Source organism: Salvelinus alpinus, chromosome 8 (genome assembly GCF_045679555.1).
Source record: "Salvelinus alpinus chromosome 8, SLU_Salpinus.1, whole genome shotgun sequence".
Lineage (NCBI taxonomy): Eukaryota > Metazoa > Chordata > Actinopteri > Salmoniformes > Salmonidae > Salvelinus > Salvelinus alpinus.
The window spans coordinates 21,228,670-21,249,922 of NC_092093.1; the positions used below are offsets into that span (position 1 = coordinate 21,228,670).

The 21,253-nt window shown below is 42.9% G+C and overlaps 1 protein-coding gene across 1 annotated transcript in view; it reads left to right on the forward strand.

The window, feature by feature from the left end:
* Window positions 1–21,253, forward strand: part of LOC139582718 (kelch-like protein 29) — a 341,969-nt gene that overhangs the window by 13,904 nt on the left and 306,812 nt on the right. Inside the window, exon 2 of the mRNA XM_071412971.1 lies at window positions 16,081–16,149. Within this exon, the coding sequence (XP_071269072.1) occupies window positions 16,120–16,149 (30 nt within the window). The 5' untranslated portion in view covers window positions 16,081–16,119. The remainder of the gene's footprint in view (window positions 1–16,080; window positions 16,150–21,253) is intronic.

Below are 21,253 nucleotides of genomic sequence, written 5' to 3' on the forward strand. Positions count from 1 at the left end.
GTCCTTGAGTGGCCCAGCCAGAGCCCAGAATTGAACCCGATCGAACGTCTCTGGAGAGACCTGAAAATAGCTGTACAACAACACTCCCCATCCAACCTGAGAGAGCTTGAGAGGATCTGCAGAGAAGAATGTGAGAAACTCCCCAAATACAGTTGTGCCAAGCTTGTAGCGTCATACCCAGGAAGACTCAAGTCTGTAATCGCTGCCAAAGGTGCTTCAGCAAAGTACTGACTAAAGGGTCTGAATACTTATGTAAATGTGATATTTCTTTTTTTTAATATGAATTAGCAATACATTTTTTTTGCTTTGTCATTATGGGGTATTCTGTGCAGATTGATTTTGATTTTTTTTGTTGAATAAGGCTGTAACAAAATGTGGAAAAATTAAGGGGTCTGAATACTTTCCGACAGCACTGTCGATTTGATGAACGGGTTTTTAGAGCGACAATAGAGAGCGGAGTACCATGCCATTAGTAAGTTTGGTAGGCTACTAATGACCAGCTGCAATGGTCAAATGTAATATGACTGCGGTCAAGACTAGTGACTGCTGGTGTGGTGGTAATGGCAGTCACCCTAACAGCCCTACTTCAGACGACGGCAATTTCACAATTTAACATTTTAACCTTTATTTACAGTTTTTATAATTACTACCACAAAGATGACCCGCTAGTCCACCCACCATCAAATGTCAACTTAATGGTCATGTGCAATGTTCCCTCACATTTTTTTGTGCCACTGAGCAAATTTCAGGTCTGCTAAGCACAAACTATCGGCTGTCCCCATAGGAGAACCTTTTTTGGTTCCAGGGAGAACCGTTTTTGGTTTCAGGTCGAACCCTTTTGAGTTTCATGTAGAACGCTCTGTGGAAAGGGTTCTACCTGGAACCAAAAAGGGTTCTTCAAAGGGTTATCCTATGGGGACAGCCAAATAACAATTTTGGGTTCTAGATACCCCACCATACACTCGTAGAAAAAAATGTGCTATGTGAAATAAGTCAACTTTGAGCACCTTTTTATCTCTTGAATGTTTTGACATTCAGGTCTAAAAAACCATGTTCTGAGCACTTCGGGCAAATATGTATGGAAGGTTTCGTTCAAATCAAAAGGGGTGCTGTCAAAGTGATTCAAATGGATTTACCCTTGGCAGCTGATGGCCTGGAATTGATTTAGCCTATTTTCTGTAATCTATGATTTATGTGACAGCATCCATTGCATTGTTCCCAAGTGAAACAGCTTATTTTCATCCATATAGGCTCCAGCCAGCCTGTAGGTATTTTTAGCTCTGCCTTGGTGTATTCCATTGAGCAGGCATTGTCACTTTGGGCTTTTTCAGATAGTTGTCATGGGTTATTTGGTATCCCCTCCAGAAGCTAGCTCCAATGTTACCCTTCCCCTCCCCTCAATATGCTTTGGCTTCATTAGCCTCTAAACTAGCAGTCTGGCACCCTGGGTGTCAGGACCAAGTGCTACACTGATTAGACTATCAACCAATCGCAAACCAAGCCCTGGCTTTTCCCCCTAGCCTCTTCACTTCATGTGGATTTGAAAAATATAAGAATTCGAACATCAAGTAAATGTCTCAGAATAGAATAATAATAATAAACATAAACATTTTAGCATAAGTATAGTACAGGACGGTACAATATTTACACGTGTATTGGGGATGGGGGGCAGTGTATAAACTGAGCACTATTACAAGAGTCTGGTAGCAGCAGTTCTCGTGTGTGTCAAGAATTTGGAAGTATTCAGACCACATTTTGTTACATTACACCTTTTTCTCATCAATCTACACACAATACCCCATAATGACAAAGCAAAAAAACAAAAAAAACTGATCACATTCACGTAAGTATTCAGACCCTTTACTCAGTACTTTGTTGAAGCGCCTTTGGTAACGATTACAGCCTAGAATCTTCTTGGCTATGACGCTACAAGCATGGCACATCTGTATTTAGTAAATGCTTTCTTAACACTTATTTTTCTTAACTGCATTGTTGGTTAAAGGCTTGTAAGTAAGCATTTTGCTGTAAGGTCTACTACACATGTTGTATTCGGTGACAGATACCATTTGATATGGGGAGTTTCTCCAATTCTACTCTGCAGACCCTCAAGCTCTGTCAGGTTGGATGGGGCCCGGCCTCCCAGTGGTCTAAGGCACTGCATCGCAGTGATTGCTGTGCCACTAGAGATTCTGGGTTCGAGTCCAGGCTCTGTCGCAGCTGGCCATGACCGGGAGACCCATAGGGCAGCGCACAATTGGCCCACGCACAATTGGCCCAGCGTCGTCCGGGTTAAGGGAAGGTTTGGCCAGCAGGGATGTCCTTATCCCATCGACCAGGTGTTTGGTGTTTCCTCCAACTCATTGGTGCGGCTGGCTTCCGGGTTAAGTGGGTGTTGTGTCAAGAAGCAGTGCGGCTTGGTTGGGTTGTGTTTCAGAGGACGCACAGATCTCGACTTTCGCCTCTCTCGAGTCTATGGGAGTTGCAGCGATGAGACTAACTACCAATTGGATACCATGAAAAAGGGGTAAAACAAAGTTGGATGGAGAGCGTCGCTGCACAGCTATTTTCAGGCATTTCGAGAGATGTTCGATTGGGTTCAAGTCCGGGCTCTAGCTGGGCCGCTCAAGGACATTCAGAGACTTGTCCCGAAGCCACTCCTGTGTTGTTTTGGCTGTGTGCTTAGGGTCGTTGTCCTATTGGAGGTGAACCTTGTCTGATGTCCTGAGCGCTCTGGAGCAGGTTTTCAAGGATCTCTCTGTACTTTGCTTCGTTCATCTTTGTCGTTCCAGACTAGTCTTCCAGTCCCTGCCTCTGAAAAACATACCCACAGAGAATCTTGTTTCTCATGGTCAGAGTTCTTTAGGTGCCTTTTGGCAAACTCCAAGCAGGCTGTCATGTGCCTTTTACTGAGGAGTGGCTTCCATTTGGCCACTCTATCATAAAGACCTGAGTGCTGCAGATATGGTTGTCCTTCTGGAAGTTTATTTTATCTCCACAGAAGAGCTCTGTAGCTATGTCAGTGACCATCGGCTTCTTGGTCTCTTCCCTGACCAAGGCCCTTTTCCCCCAATTGCTCAGTTTGTGCCTCACCTAATCCTGTCTCCGAGCTCTACGGACAATTCCTTCGACATCTTGGCTTGGTTTTTGCTCTGACATGCACTGTCAACTGTGGGACCTTTTATATAGACAGGTGTGTGTGCCTTTCCATATCATGTCCAATCAATTCAATTTACCACTGGTGAACTACAAGTTGTAGAAACATCTCAAGGATGATCAATGGAAAGAGGATGCATCTGAGCTCAATTTTGAGTCTCATAGCAAAGGGTCTGAATACTTATGTAAATAAGGTATCTGTTTTTATTTGTAATACATTTGCAAACATTTCTAAACCGGTTTTCACTTTGTCATTATGGGGTATTGTGTGTAGATTTAAAAAAAAAATTATTAAATACATTTTAGAATAACGCTGTAACGTAACAATGTGGAAAAAGTCAAGGGGTCGGAATATTTTCCGAATGCATTGTGTGGGTGTGTGCTAAGAGGAGGAGAATCAGAGCAGGTGGTCAGTTCGGTTCAAGGGTTCAGCGTTCTGATTGCTTGTAGATACCGACAGGCTCTATCAGACCTCCTGTTCCGATACCGTCTGCCCGATGGTAAGGAGACAAAAGCTTGTGGCTGTGGTGTGAGGTCCTTGATGCTGTGTGCTTTCCTCCGTCACTGTTTTGAGTAGATGTCCCGGATGGGTGGGAGCATGGTCCCAGTGACATACTGGGACGTCTTCACCACCTGCTGGAGGGCCTTACGGTCGTGGACGGAGCAATTCCCGTACCAGGCTGTGATGCATTTGGTCAGGACACTCTCGATGATGCAGTGGTAGTATTTGGAAAGGACCCAGGCGGCATGCTGAATTTCTTCAGCCGCCTTAGGAAGTAGAGACGCTGGTGCGCCCTCTTAGCGAGTGGTGGCGTTGGTCTACAACAAGTCCAAACCATTCTATTCAGTTATATCCACACATGGTATGACAACCAGAGTCGAATGTTAAAGCACTATAGGCCTACAGATCACATATAGATCTGGGCTAAATCAAATCATCGAAGTTAAGCCCAAAGACAGAAAGATCACATGCTTTGTAAACAACAGGTGTAGACTACGGTGAAATGCTTACTTACTGGCCCTTCCCAACAATCGGTTCAGGGCAGGGTACTGGGCAGAGGCTGTCTAGTGATAACTGTTTAACAGTCTGATGGCCAGGAGCTAGGAGCTGTTTGCCCCCGATGATCCATTGGGCAGACCGCACCACCCTCTAGGGAACCCTGTGGTTGCGGACGATGCAATTGCCGTACCAGGCAGCGATGGTCTTAATGGTGCATCTGTAGAAGTTTGTGGGTCTTAGGGGCCAAGCCAAATTTCTTCAGAACATGTATATCTAGTACTATGCTAAGGCAGTACTTTGACAAATTCCTATCCAAACCATTCAGACCTCCATTAGGAGCTGAGGGGCTAGGGGTGAGAAAATGAAGGATTTGGTTTGGAACTGGGCCTTTTGTAAGAAGTCCCCTGCAGGCTGTGACCCTGCTTTGCGGTGAGCAGTCTCATCGGGGGGCAGGTTAAACTCGTTAGCTTCACATGATGACATGGCACACTAGCTCCACACAGGAGAGAGAGCTGGTGGCCTGGGACACTGCCTGGTGGACATAAAAAATCTCAAATCCTGGCTAGCTCGCCATCCTTTATTAATAAACAAAGACTCCCATTAAAGCCACAGTCTGTAAGATGTCCAGTGACCTTATTGTAGGACTCAAGATATTGGCACGTAAAAATTATCGGTATTGGCTCCATTGTAAAAAAATACAAAAAAATGTTGATGGCCCACTGAGGGTCTTTCAGAGTATGGCTTTCAACTCTATCTCGTTGTGTTTATGTTAGCCTGTGACTGCAACTATACTGTTCCCCTGGTATCTACCTCCTTTATAGACCACACTGTCTCCTTTTAATAAGGTGTGTTTTATTAGGTTGTCGCTGCTTTGGAATAAACATTGTCCATAATGAAATATTAAAATCTATTCCTGAGTAATGTGTGCTTTGTATGCGTTTTAAGAAGGAAGATGTTTGAGAGGAGAGAGAATACTGGCTGTACCTTAAGAGGGGTACAGCAATGTTATGTAATAATTTATCTAAAATTGAATAACTGAATGTGCCTTCAGGAGGTGCTTGGTGGGAGCTGTGTGTGAGAGAGAGAGGCCTAGCGAATCAGTCTTGAGGTGGAGGGGTCATTCTCATGCCAGCCTCCTTTCCTCCTTCCTGCAGGCAGACTTAACCTGATATTACCCCGGCCGTCACCATCACATCCTTTACCAGTCACCGGAACAAGTCACTGAAACTAATTTCAATCCAAAATCCACTACCCAGGCCCATGAATCGGCCATCCATGAATTGACAGTATCATGGCCTATTTGTGGAATCACAACAGTCCAATTTGACTTAATAGAATAATAGTTGATTAGTTTAGTAGGACAGACAGTTGGGTTAAATGGTCCACAGAAACAGGATGTCATGAGTGAATGTTTTACTTTTTGCTGCTGTTTCGGATACTAGACTAACTGGATCCGTCATATCGTTGCTTAGGGGGAACCGCAAACGAGTCGAATATGATTTGTACCAATGAGGTAAGGGTAAGAGCAGAACAAATCAGATTAGGCTTGGGAGCATTGCGTGAACTATTTCAGTTTTGTAACTGACGTAAGCATTATGGGTATCATTGACTGCAATGGTACTGTAGCAAACAGCAAATTTAAGTATCCAACACCTGATCTTGTTGCATGCCCACTTAGGTGTTACCATCTCTTAAGTATTCAGGTAAGGACATCCCATTTGTAGTAGTATAGTCTACTACAGTACTATACTATTACTACACTGATGGAGAGGATGTCCTTGCCTCAATACTAGTAGTTGTTTATTAATCCTAAGGGACATTTTGTGTAGTGGACAGGTGAATAAGATGGCCTCCTCTTCAAACAGCCCTGCTCCGTCTCCCATGAAACTACAAACTCAACCCTATAGTTAAATTATTTCCTAACTAGCTTATAGCTAATGGAAGTATACTGTACATAAGTGACTTGCAGCAATACCTTATTTCCATACTCATGCAGGGTAGGAGTTTAAAGGTGGCTCTTGAGTTAAGAGGATACATAAATCATGGGTCCACGGGTTGTGTGTGTGGTCTGAATCCTTTAATACTCTGTATATGCATCGTGTTTGTATTGTACGCCATGTACTTAGCAATGGAATAAAATGGTATATCAAATTGGCCATAACACATTGAGCTGATGTTTTGATGCATGTGTTTTTCATTTGTGATTTACTTACCGTGCAGTATGCTGAGTAGGCAACCTTTCTAGTGAATGATGATGGTGTTCATTACTTGTTCTATCTAATTAACATTAAGCATCTAGCAATGTATAGAAAAGTTGTTTACAGAAATGCATGCTGGCTGCTCAGGTGAGTGTCTCCATAGAAGCGGTGTGTTATTGATAAACTATGAACAGTGCAGTGGAGAAAATGGTATGTTGCCTCATTTAAAATATGCAGCCGGAAGGCTGCACAATTATGAATGTGAAAATGGAACAAATGTCTATGGAATGAAAAATATATAAAATATGGTATTGGTGAAACAAAGTTGCACATTCCAAACAGTTACTTTAGCATCCTTCACAGGCCACTGTGTAGCAGACTTGAAAGATGGGTAAATGGTCTAAAAGTCTCTATGGAACCTTAGTATGCGACTGCTGGGTGTATGCGACTGCTGGGTGTATGCGACTGCTGGGTGTATGCGACTGCTGGGTGTATGCGACTGCTGGGTGTATGCGACTGCTGGGTGTATGCGACTGCTGGGTGTATGCGACTGCTGGGTGTATATATAACCCCTACTCACTTTCTTCAAAGGAAAACCGAAATACTGCGATCATAGAACTGACCCCGGTTTTAATAGAAGATTATTTTACTTTATTTAATAGAAAGCTTTGGCTATGCTTAGCAGACATCTCGTCTTTTCTCTGATGCCTGTGGCCCTTTGGTGTGTAACGCTATAGCCCTCTGAGGAAAACATTTCTACTTTCACAACATTAGTAGGGTATTCATTCCTCTCTCTGAACACATTCATTGGTCTTTGTAATAGCAGCCTTTTGATATGACTAGAAAAATCTCTGCTGTCCCTAAGGCTGTTAGCCAAGAGCCATTTGGTTGACAAGTACAGAAGACTAATACGCAGCATTTACTCTCTCTGTTATGTGTAGGAATCAAGATCAATGTATTTGTGTTGTCAGAAAAAGAAAGCGCTTACAATTCTGTGTCACCACTGAATCTTCAAGTTCTATGTTTGAATTTGAGTGCGAAGGCTTTGGGCCTAGAACTTTTTTGTAGAGTGATAACAGTTGAAACACTTAAATCAACCCCGGCAGCTTGTCTCAAATTAAGTCAGTGGCTGGCCAAGTTAGACCCACCATTTAATAATCTATCTCTCAAACCCTAATTGGTCTCTGGTGATTGAGAAATTCCATTTAAAATGTATGTATTATGCCTGCAAGTCTGTTTCTCAGTCAGATAGCTATTTTAATCCATTGATCATTAAGCTAGATGTTTTTTTTTAAAATTCAACCTTTATTTAACTAGGCAAGTCAATTAAGAACAAATTCTTTATTTACCCCGGCCAAACCCTAACGATGCTGGGCCAATTGTGCGCTGCCTATGGGACTCCCAATCACGGCCGGTTGTGATACAACCTGAAATCGAACCAGGGTCTAGTGACGCCTCTAGCACTGAGATGCAGCCTTAGACCGCTGCACCCCTCGGGAGCGTTAGACCGCTGCACCCCTCGGGAGCGTTAGACCGCTGCACCCCTCGGGAGCGTTAGACCGCTGCACCCCTCGGGAGCGTTAGACCGCTGCACCCCTCGGGAGCGTTAGACCGCTGCACCCCTCGGGAGCCCAGTATTGCTTGAGTTCCTGTTGAGATCTTAGCAGTAATTGGTTACATGGCAAGTTTTTTTTGCTGTGCTGTTTTGAATTTAATGATAGTGACTTGTGTAAAATAATGTTGGACGATTTTTTTTTTTATTCTTTCATTTTATAGAGCAGTGAGTCTTGTTTAGTTTAAGCATTTGTTAACTCAAAGACGAGCATGCATCTGTTAACACAGGCCTAAATTACATGTATGTCTCAAGGATGGTCTGTGATTTATCCTAGTTTACAGATATATAAATCGGCAATTTTGTCTTTATTAATGTGACTTTTGTTTTCACACAGTGTGTCTTCTCATTCTCTCTCGGTCTCTCTCTGTCGAACCATCTGGTTTCACAGTGCCTCGGAACGGGACGTGACTGGAAGTCTATGGCAGAAATGGATGAGACAACCGCCGGTTTTAATTGGCTGATCTGTCTATTCCCATCTAGCATAACCCTTAGAACCCTCCCCTTACATTGTGGACTTCAAAAGCACCAACAGCACAAGTCATTTAAACAAGTCAAAGTACGCATTTTAGAAGTAGGTTTCACTAAACTTTATATGCCCGAACTCAAAATCAACTGTGCTTCCCAAAAATATGATCAATGTGATAACATATATTTTGATTTGCCATTTTCTTGAAGTCCCATCTATACAGCTGTGACAGGCTCACTCACTTTCCCACCTCGATTTTAACCACACCCCTATCAAGTCCCACTGTAGTGGTACCAGGCTCTATGGGCCAGCAATTCAAGCCTGGGGATGAGGTTACTTATCCATTAAGGAAATGCTCATGTCTGCTCGGAGCAAAAGGAACCTCTATGTAAATCTATAAGGAGAAGTCAATGAGGTAGTTAATGATCTTGTGAGGAGTAATGGAAAAACATCCCTAATTTCATGGCAAAGTGAACATCTTTCCTATAGGCTTTTTTGGGGTTCCTTTTTCTAATAAAATAATGCATGTAGAGGCAAAAAAGTGGCAGTAAATACCGAATTTTACTATAGTTTTGCTGCTTCTTTTTTGTCTAGTTTAAAAAAGCATTGCAGCATATGGTTATACTGTAAGATGCGCGACGATAATACACTGAACAAAAATGTAAACCCAGCATATAAAGTGTTAATCCCATGTTTCATGAGTTGAAGTAAAAGATAAACACAGCTTATTTCTCTCAAATGTTGTGCACAAATTTGTTTACATCCATTGCCAAGATAATCCATTGCCAAGATAATCCTGACAGGTCTTGGATATCAAGAAGCTGATTAAACAGCATGATCATTACACAGGTGCACCTTGTGCTGGGGACAAAAGGCCACTAAAATGTGCAGTTTTGTTACACAACACAATGCAACAGATGTCTCAAGTTGAGGAAGTGTGCAATTGGCAAGCTGACTGCAGGAATGTCCACCAGAGTTGTTGCCACAATCTGTTTTCTCTACCATAAGCCACCTCCAACGTTGTTTTAGAGAATTTTGCAGTACATCCAACTGGCCTCACAACCGCAGACCACGTGTTTGGCGTTGTGTGGGCGAGCGGTTTGCTGATGTCAACGTTGTGATCACATTGCCCCATGGAGGCGGTGGGGTTATGGTATGGGCAGTTGCAGCGATGAGACAAGACTAACTACCAATTGGATACCACGAAATTGGGGAGACAAAGGGCAACAACAAAAGAATTCTGAAATACCGGAAGCAATATATTCAACTGCAAAACACAAAATCTATTTAGCCACTTTTTAATATTTCCTCAAGTAGAAATGTGCAAGATTTGAAATTCCTTTCAATCATCATAATGGAAATCAGCCAGCCAGGGCTTTCTAAGGGGCAAAGAAACACATGGAAATTTTCTCTTTCATTTTCTAGCAGGTGTATGAGTAAAAGGCCCCTCTTGAGGAAAATTGGATCGTTTCTCTGTTGAGATGGGGGTAATATCTTTTTATTTGCCAGATCTCCAACATCTTTAGCTTGGCTGATCCATAACCTCTCAAACACAGCTTTGAACAGCAGATGGAGGCGTGATGAAGACACACAATGATGTCCATGTGTTTAGACAAATGACCATTTTAGGTAGTGGGATTGTCCAATGTTTACTTACCATTTAGAATATCAGTTAGCGCTATTGAAGGCAAATATTAATAAGAACTAACTGTGCTTTAGGTTAAAGTATTACAAATAGCATTTATTTCTGTTATGCTATTATATTTTTGGGTTGAAGTGTATTAGGGCTGGGAGTTGCCAGGGACCTCACGATTCTAATATGTATTGCTATTCGATACAGATTTTTATTGCGAATCGATGTTCCAAACATATTGCTCACCATATGTCTGCTGCAGAGGGGCAAGACCGAGCCATGAGAGAGTTTATCAGTCATGGAAATAAAAGTGCTGAAAACAAATTGGCTCCCTATTTTTTTTTAAAGATGGAGAACAAGCTATGAAGGAAAAATACTGGAATTTTGGTGCAGGTATAGCCAACTAGTGCAAAAATAATATTGCATTCAAAATGATACGATATCGTAAAATTATATCCCGATATGAAACGATAAAAAAAATATCGATGTATCTATCACTGGAGTGTATGTAATACTTATCTAGCCATAGAGCGAAACCCTGGTGTCCAACCATTACCAGCCCCTGGTTACCATCCCCCTGTATCTCTGGGATGAATGACATCATAAACTCATAAGATCATAGAACACGTTGTGTTGGCTTTCAAAACCTGCCACCGTGGACCCGTCAAATGGTCTTGTTTACCAAACAGAACCTGTTTGTTTATGTTCGTTCCACAAGAGACATTTTGAAGTTACATCACCCATACAGAATGCTGGCTTTTAGTGGATTAAAGGGATAGTTCACCAAAATAACATTGGTTTCTTTACCCTTTAAGCTGTCAATGGACAAGGTACACTATAAAAATAAAAAAAAGTATGTGGACACACCTTCAAATTAGTGGATTCAGCTATTTTAGCCACACCTGTTGCTGACGGGTGTATAAAATCGAGCACATAGCCATGCAATCTCCATAGACAAACATTGGCAGTAGCATGGCCTTACTGAAGAGCTCAGTGACTTTCAGCACAGCACCGTCATAGAATGCCTCCTTTCCAACAAGCCAGTTTGTCAAATTTCTGCCCTGCTAGAGCTGTCCCGGTCAACTAAGTGCAGTTATTGTGAAGAGGAAACGCCTAGGAGCAAGAACGGCTCAGCCACGAAGTGGTAGGCCACACAAGCTCACAGAACGGAACTGCCGAGTGGTGAAGCACCTAGCGCATAATCGTCTGTCCTCGGTTGCAACACTCACTACTGAGTTCCAAACTGCCTCTGTAAACAACTTCAGCACAATAACTGTTCGCCGGGAGCTTCATGAAATGGGTTTCCATGGCCGAGTAGCCGCACAAAAGCCTAAGATCACCATGCACAATGCCAAGCGTCGGCTGGAGTTGTGTAAAGCTCACCGCCATTGGAGCAGTGGAAACTCGTTATTTGGCGTGATGAATCATGCTTCACCATCTTGCAGTCTGACAGACGAATCGGGTTTCTGCAGATGCCAGGAGAATGCGACCTGCCCGAATGCATAGTGCCAACTGTAAAGTTTGGTGGAGGAGAAATAATGGTCTGGGGCTGTTTTTCATGGTTCGGGCTAGGCCTCTTAGTTCCAGTGAAGGGTAATCTTAACATTACAGCATACAATGACATTCTAGAAGATTCTGTACTTCCAACTTTGTGGCAACAGTGTGGGGAAAAGCCATTTCCTGTTTCAGCATGACAATGTCACAATGTCCCAATGGTTTGTCGATCGGTGTGGAAGAACTTGACTGGCCTGCACAGAGCCCTGACCTCGACCCCATCGAATACTTTTGGAATGAATTGGAATGCCAAATATGACCACTAAACTCTTGTGGCTGAATGGAAGCAAGTCCCCTGCAGCAATGTTCCAACATCTAGTGGAAAGCCTTCCCAGAAGAGTGGAGGCTGTTATAGCAGCAAAGCGGGGACCAACTCCATATTAATGCTCATGATTTTGGAATGAGATGTTCGACCAGCACGTGTACTTTTGGTCATGTAGTGTATGTCAAATCATGCTTTGGTTTAGTTTCCCTGGCACTGTTCTCAAATGCATAGAATTTGTGCCACAAATGCTAAAATGTTAGCATGTCATGGTACCTATAATTTTTTTTATACATAATGTCCAAATCATTCTAAAGTGTAGCTAAATAAAGTCACTTAGATGATTTGGACATGACCTCCTAAGACATGCTAACCTCTTACCATTTCAATAACAGGAGGTTAGCATTTTTGGGGGTATGATATGTATGCCTCAACTTTCTCACTAATCATTATTCACGATTCATTCAGGATTATCCCTAATCATGTTAGCATCCACATTAAGTCTTTAGAAACATATTCTATTCTTATTTACAATAAAAGTGACTCAAATGACACAATACATTATTTATATTGGGCACAAAATAATCAAACACAACCAAAACAAACAGAAAATGCATTCAACAAGTTTGTAGAGTCACAAGCTTGATGTAATTGTTGCGTGCTAGGAATATGGGACCAAATACTAAACTTGACTACTTTAATACACACAAGTGAATTTGTCCCAATACTTTTGGTCCCCTAAAGTGGGGGGACTACGAAAAAGAATGTAATTTCTAAACGGTCCATAAGATATGGATGAAAATACCCTCAAATTAAACCTGACAGTCTGCACTTTAACCTCAGTCATTCTATCATTTCAAGTACAGAGCCAAAACAACAAAACATTTGTCACGTTCTCTACTTTTGGAGCTCGCTTGTAGGTACCATGACTTGCATGGGATTTGTGATAATGCTAAAACATCAGGTCCTTCAGTTCTAAATGCAACATAATAGACTGATTTGGGTGTAAATGTAATATTCATTGTTGGCGTTGGATGGTGTTCCGGTGAGTAACACCACTAACCTGTATCGGTTGTTCCTGGTACTCCTTGGGATCGTATTCAATACCAGCCATGCTTCCACACTGACCTTATCTGTCTGGTCTAACATTGACCTCTAAATGTGTGTACACACACACACGCCCCTCCGCGCGCACATGCTCGGTCAGTTTATTTTTATTTATTTATTTTATTTATTTTTTTTAATTTTTTTTTAACCTTTATTTAACCAGGTAGGCAAATTGAGAACACGTTCTCATTTACAATTGCGACCTGGCAGTTTATCTGTCAGGTTTAGCTGTAGTGTAGTATCACACAGGTTTTAATTTGTCTGCACTGCACAATAAAGATTAGAACCATGTTTTATTGAATTTACTGCAAGATCCAATGGGTTTGCCGACCGCATTATATACCAAGATAATTCTCTTCGGCTATAATCACAGCCATGTATATCCCCCCTCCCCAGCAGATACCTCGACAGGCCTGAGAGAACTTCACTGGACTCTAGGTAATCTGGAAACCATATCCTGAGGCTGCATTTATTGTAGCTGGGGATTTTAACAAAGCAAATCTGAAACAAGGCTCCCTTAATTTTATCAGCATATCGAATGCGCGACTCGAGCTGGCAGCATTCTGGATCATTGCTACTCTAACTTCCGCGACGCATACAAAGCCCTCCCCCGCCCAGCTTTCGGAATATCTGACCACGACTCCATTTTGTTGCTCCCAGCCTTATAGACAAACTAAAACAGGAAACGCCCGTGCTCAGGTCCGTTCAACGCTGGTCCGACCAATCGGATTCCACGCGTCAATATTGCTTCGATCATGTGGACTGGGATATGTTCCGGATAGCTTCAGACAACAGCATTGATGTATACGCTGACTCGGTGAGGTGAGTTTATTAGCAAGTGCATTGGTGATGTTGTACCCACGGTGACTATTAAAACCTTCCCTAACCAGGAACTGTGGATTGATGGCAGCATTCGGGCAAAACTGAAAGCGCGAACCACTGCTTTTAATCATGGCAAGGCGACCGGAAACATGACTGAATACAAACAGTGTAGCTATTCCCTCCAAGGCAATCAAACAAGCTAAGCATCAGTATAGAGACAAAGTAGAGTCGCAATTCAACGGCTCAAACACGAGACGTATGTCGCAGTCAAACACGGATTACAAAAAGAACCAGCCCCGTCGCAGACACCGACGTCTTGCTCACAGACAAATTAAACAACTTTGCTCGCTTTGAAGACAATACAGTGCCACTGACATGGCCCACTACCAAAACCTGTGGGCTCTCCTTCACCATGGCCAACATGAGTAAAAACATTTTAAACGTGTTAACCCTCGCTAGGCTGCTGGCCCAGATGGCATCCCTCGGCTGATACCCGAGACCCACTCCAATTTGCATACCGCCCCAATAGGTCCACAGATGACGCAATCACACTACCCTAACCCATCTGGACAAGAGGAATACCTATGTAAGAATGCTGTTCATTGACTACAGCTCAGCATTTAACACCACAGTACCCTTCAAACTTGTCATTAAGCTCGAGACCCTGGGTCTCAACCCCGCCCTGTGCAACTGGGTACTGGACTTCCTGACGGGCCGCCCCCAGGTGGTGAGGGTAGGAAACATCTCCACCCCGCTGATCCTCAACACTGGGGCCCCACAAGGGTGCGTTCTCAGCCTTCTCCTGTACTCCCTGTTCACCCATGACTGCGTGGCCATGCACGTCGCCAACTAAATCATAAAGTTTGCAGACAACACTACAGTGGTAGGCTTGATTACCAACAACGACGAGATGGCCTACAGGGAGGAGGTGAGGGCCCTGGGAGTATGGTGTTAGGAAAATAACCTCACACCCAACGTCAACAAAACAAAGGAGATGATCGTGGACTTCAGGAAACAGCAGAGGGAGCACCCTCCTATCCACATCGATGGGACAGTAGTGGAGAAGGTGGAAAGCTTCAAGATCCTCTGCATACTCGTCACTGACAAACTGAAATGGTCCACCCACACAGACAGCGTGGTGAAGACGGCGCAACAGCGCCTCGTCAACGTCAGGAGGCTGAAGAAATTTGGCTTGCCACTGAATACACTCACAAACTTTTACAGATGCACAATTGGGTGCATCCTGTCGGGCTGTATCGCCACCTGGTACGGCAACTGCTCCGCCCACAACGTAAGGCTCTCCAGAGGGTAGTGCGGTCTGCACAACGCATCACCGGGGGCAAACTACCTGCCCTCCAGGACACCTAAAACACCCGATGTCACAGGAAGGCTTAAAAATATCATCAAGGACAACAACCACCCGAGCCACTGTCTGTTCACCTTGCTACCATCCAGAAGGCGAGGTCAGTACAGGTGCATCAAAGCTGGGATCGAGAGACTGAAAAACAGCTTCTATCTCAAGGCCATCAGACTGTTTGAGTGGCTGCTGTCAACATACTGACTCAAATCTCTAGCCACTTTAATAATTGGATGTAATAAATGTATCACTAGTCACTTTAAACAATGCCACTTTATATAATGATTATGTAACGGATGTGAAATGGCTAGCTAGTTAGCGGTGGTGCGCGCTAGCAGCCTTTCAGTCGGTTACGTCACTTGCTCTGAAACCTAGAAGTAGTGGTTCCCCTTGCTCTGCAAGGGCCGCGGCCTTTGTGGAGCGATGGGTAACGATGCTTCGTGGGTGACTGTTGTTGATGTGTGCAGAGGGTCCCTGGTTCGCGCCCGTGTCGGGGCGAGGGGACTGTCTAAAGTTATACTGTTACAATTACATACCCTACATTACTCTTCTCATGTGTGTATATACTGTACTCTATACCTCTACTGCATCTTGCCTATGCCGCACGGCCATCGCTCATCCATATATTTATATGTACATATTCTTATTCATCCCTTTACGTGTGTGTGTATATAAGGTAGTTGTTGTGAAATTGTTAGATATTACTGCACTGTCGGAACTAGAAGCACAAGCATTTCGCTACACTTGCATTAACATCTGCTAACCATGCGTATGTGACGAATAAAATGTTGTTTGATTTGTGAGTGAACTGTCTAATTTGAAATAAACCTATTATGGATGATGGGGGCATGAGACTGATGCTAATTGTCAATGAGTGTTTTTCCCTTTTCTCACCAATACTTTGTTTTCGCAGGTGTAGACGGAAATACTCAAAAGATCGAATTTGTCTGTGATGAGAATCGCCATCCACCAGAGACCTAAGGTATGGTAAGATATCAAATGCTCATTATCTCATGTACCAATAAACAATCACGTCAGGAGAAAAACAACCCACTAAGGCTGTATACCAAATAACTAGGAAATCTGTTGCCTAAACATCTGACTGTTACAATGGTTACCCCATGGATATTCAGTCTGAAAGAAGTCTGTCTAAAAAATTAAAAAAAGACGGAAGGGTTTCTACAAGCCAGGATGTTGAATATTTATACGTACTTTAGCGGTTGATATTTATACATACTTTTGTCCATGCGGTTGGTCCTTTTGACAGTGCTAGGTGAAAATGAGCTTTCCACAGGAAAATGTTTACCTGACTTTTTGCAGAGCCGGTAGGTTCTGCCGCTTGTATTTTCATTCTCCTGACGCATTGCACGTGATGCACAATATGTAAACAATAGCCGAATGTAATGAAACGTAGTCGACCGACACACGTTTCCTCGCAATCGATTGGAAGTGATTGGGAAATTCGCCAGCTGATTGCGTGGGACAACGTTGTATTAGGCTCGGCCATATTGTGCAAGTGTTTGTCGCTTGCGAAACACTGATATACAGACCAGTATACTGAAGGTGTGGTTGATAACACTTCCCTGTGGATATTTTGTCCCAATTACCTCTGACTTAGGGACAAAATCGGCAGTTGAATTTAAGTTTGTTCAATATTCTGACTGTTGGGGAATGCTGAGCCTCCATGGGTAGAGACCAGAGTAAGTGTTTCCCTCGGATTCTAAAAGAGGCAAGGTAATCTGATGCAGTCGAGTGTACCGATTTCAAACAAACATGGAAATATCCATGGTGATTTCTCAGAAAATGTCTCAAAGAATGATGGTAATTGCATAGTATAGCTCTATTTTGGTGTTTGAGGATTGTTAAATACATTTATCCCAGTTTTTATTTTTACATATGAGCCCTTTGTGAGCTATTGAAGTTGAGTTTTGAATGGTTAAAGTAATTGTACAGGGTCAGATACATTGAAAATGACAGACAAATACCACATTTACATTTACATTTAAGTCATTTAGCAGACGCTCTTATCCAGAGCGACTTACAAGTTGGTGCATTCACCTTATGATGTCCAGTGGAACAACCACTTTACAATAGTGCATCTAACTCTAAGGGGGGGGAGGGGTTAGAAGGATTACTTTATCCTATCCTAGGTATTCCTTGGATAGGATAAAGTACCAAGTGCTGTATCTTCTGTATTGGAACAGCAAGAAGGAGCACAATGAGTTTTGCTCTAAATATTAGCTGTGAGTTTGGTAATTAGACTTAACACTAGAACCGCTAAAGAGGTTACAGTATTTTGACTGCTCATTAATAAAAATAAAAAGTCTTACGCTGCCATTTAAGTCATACCCCCTCCGTCCTTGACTTTTCATTAATAAGTCTATATAACACATTGTCGTTGTTAGAATCTTTATCACAAACAGAACTGGAGTTCTAACCAATTTTAGGAGGGCATGTTTTAATATATATATATATTATTTATTTTTTTTAAAATTGTTGTCCCACCTTTCCCTGACTTTAGGGCCTGCTCTACTCCTTCTCCGACAGCTGAAAGTGTTCATTTGGTAATCACCCCGATAATTACTTCGATTCTGAACCTAAACTATACCGAAACTAATTTCATACTGTACTGTATAACAACAGATGAAATACATTAACTAAAGTATGATGGGGAGAATGGGTGAGTTGATGAGCGTGGGGAACGATGCATAATTATGTAATCACCAATTGTGAAATTTAACCATTCTAATTATAATCTTAAAATGGTGTGTACCCTATATCAGTCCACCGAATCCAAGCAGTCTTATCAGTCTACGCTGACCTACATGGAGTAGGCTACACAGTGAGAGCTTATCAGTCTACGCTGACCTACATGGAGTAGGCTACACAGTGAGAGCTTATCAGTCTACGCTGACCTACATGGAGTAGGCTACACAGTGAGAGCTTATCACTCTACGCTGACCTACATGGAGTAGGCTACACAGTGAGAGCGTGCGTAACTGTACACGCTGAAAGGCTTTCCATATATGGGAAAGATCCGCAGCAGGTTAGCGAGCGTCAGAGAATGTGGTGATGAGGCTTGTGGAACCTTACATTGGCAAGGGGAGAAATGTCATGAACAATTTCTATACTTCACTGGCGAACAAGTTGCTTGCAAAGAAACAAGCCTTGTTTGCACCATGAGCAAAGTGAGACGGAAGTTCTCTCCCTCTGCAAAAAATAAGGGACGTGCACAGCCGTTGTACTCCACAATGGTGCTGAAGAATGACAAGACAACACTCACACTTTACCAAAGCAAGGCAAGAAAGAACGTTTCTGTCATGAGAATCATGCATCTGACAGTTGCCATCGATGGGGACACAAAGAGAAAACCGGAGACCATTACACACTACAACCAAACAAAGGTAGGCCTATGTCAAAATGTAAAAGTGACAAAGATTTATGTCCACTGTTAGGACAAGGGATAACAGCTGATTTGAAATACAACTTATATTAATTCTAATAAAATTATTGCTTTGTGCTGATTTTCACTTTATCAAGCACACTTGCCATTAATGATGTTCAGGCTATATTCTGTTTTCATCATTTGACTGTGCATCTTGGTTGTAGTATTTTATTTAAAATTTTTGTCGTTATAAAAATAAGCTGTTACCGTGTTCCAATGCTTTCTGTTTCATAGTTGTAACAAAGGCACTCTACTAATAAAATTGATTGACAACTTGAATTTGTGTTTTTAGTGGTTTGTTTTTACTATTTTTATTTGAAGTAAAATTAATCTTATTCTGTTACCCAAGACATTCATAAATTATTTTTGCGATAGCATGTATTAATTACACTGTTAGTGTTGAAGTCCGAATGATTGCTCATTAGCTTGAAAGGGTGGTCCCTCGAGTCCCAGCGGTTTACATTTACAGCGACTTACAAGTTCTAGTGTTACGTTAAATTACACCACTTGATCCTGTAATACCGCATGTGTGTGTATATGTACACCTACTGTATGCCATTGGTTTAATTGGTGGTGGGTCAGATTGCTTGAATTACTTAACGAATCTGTCTTTCAACTCATCCCTACAAAGATCTTGCAAAACAACTGCAGCCAGGCACTAAGAAATGATGGGTTTAGTGTCTGGTCTCGAATCATTAAGACAGGGGATTACTGCTGGGCCAGAGAACCCCAGGAATGTGTTGTCCCCTCTGGTGACCCAACACACCGCTGATGAAATGGAATTGAATTAATGGGGCCGCCCACTGGGCTGCCTGATTAAAATGACACGCACCTTTGATCCCAGAGCGAGGTGACCAGGCTGCCCCCCCGAGGTATATGTAGGAGACGTGTGTGTGTGTGATTCACACGGCTGTGTGCTGCGATCCACCTCCAAACCCCAGAGCCTTCTCACTGGGGGGGCTGGACCTCTCAGGTGCAGAACTGGTTGCCTGGTTTCGGGTCGATGGGTATATAAGACTGCGGAGATTGAACCTGGAGCCCTTCCAAATATAACATTGTCATGTACAAATAAAGCAAACCGAAACAAAATAGTCAATGTTTAAACGTTCAATCAAATTTATGTAACAAGTCGTTTTTCTATCAGCAGATGTCACAAAGTGCTTTTACAGAAATCCAGCCTAAAACCCCAAAGAGTGAGCAATGCAGATGGAGGAACACGGTGGTTCGGAAACTCCCTAGCGAGGAACCAGGATCTGAGGGTTGGCCAGTCTTCTGGCTGTGCCGGGTGGAGATTAGAAGAGTACATGTCCATTAAGACCAGATAGTTCTTCAAGATGTTCATACTGTAGATGATGATGATAATAAGTGGTTAAAAGGGGTGCAACAGGTCAGCACCTCGGGAGTAAATGTCAGCTGGCTTTTCATATCCGAGGGAGGGGAGAGAGGTCTGCGACAAGGTAACACGTCATTGTTCACTACTTTGCGACATTCCTTTGATCGTAAAGTAAACATCTCAGTATTGAATTTCTCTGAGATACTGTAAATAGAAGTAGATGTGTCAAATATGAACAAAATGAAATGCTTTAATGCTTGTCTTTTGAGATGGAAAGTAAAATAAGAGGTGTGTGTGTGTAGCCATGTTAAGCCATCCTTGGATGATAAACGCGAATCCGACCATCACCCATCGTGAGACAAAACTGCGACTCGTCAGTGAAGAGTACTTTTTGCCCGTCCTGTCTGATCCAGTGCCGGTGGGTTTGTGCCCATAGGCGACGTTGTTGCCGGTGCTGTCTGGTGAGGACCTTCCTTACAACAGGCCTACAAGCCCTCAGTCCAGCCTCTCTCAGCCTATTGCGGACAATCTGAGAATTGATGGAGGGATTGTGCGTTCCTGGTGTAACTCGGGCAGTTGTTGTTGCCATCCTGTACTTGCCCCGCAGGTGTGATGTTCGGATGTACTGTACCTGTGCAGGTGTTACACGTGGTCTGCCACTGCGAGGGCGATCAGCTGTCCGCCCTGTCTCCCTGTAGTGCTGTCTTAGGCGTCTCACAGTACAGACATTGCAATTTATTGCCCTGGCCACATCTGCAGTCCTCATGCCTCCTTGCAGCATGCCTAAGGCACGTTCACGCAGATGAGCAGGGACCCTGGGCATCTTTCTTTTGGTGTTTTTCAGAGTCAGTAGAAAGGCCCCTTTAGTGTCCTGCTTTTTTATAACTGTGACCTTAATTGCCTACCGTCTGGAAGCAGTTAGTGTCTTAACGACCGTTCCGCAGGTGCATGTTCATTAATTGTTTATGGTTCATTGAACAAGCATGGGAAACGGTGTTTAAACTCTTTACAATGAAGATCTGTGAAGTTATTTGGATATTTACAATTTATCTTTGAAAGACAGGGTCTTGAAAAAGGGCTGTTTATTTTTTTTGCCGAGTTGACAACGCACCTTTTGCAGTAATCATCCTCAGTTTCTGTTTGCGTTGTGACTCCAGACAGTTGTTATCGGCCTAGTATAATCACCCTCCTGGGTTAGCTAGAGGTGTACTGGTTTCTGCATAATCCGGTTAGCTAGGGGTACAGGTTTCTGCATACTCCGATTAGATAGAGGTACTCTGGTAGGCTCCCGTCACCCACTAACGACGG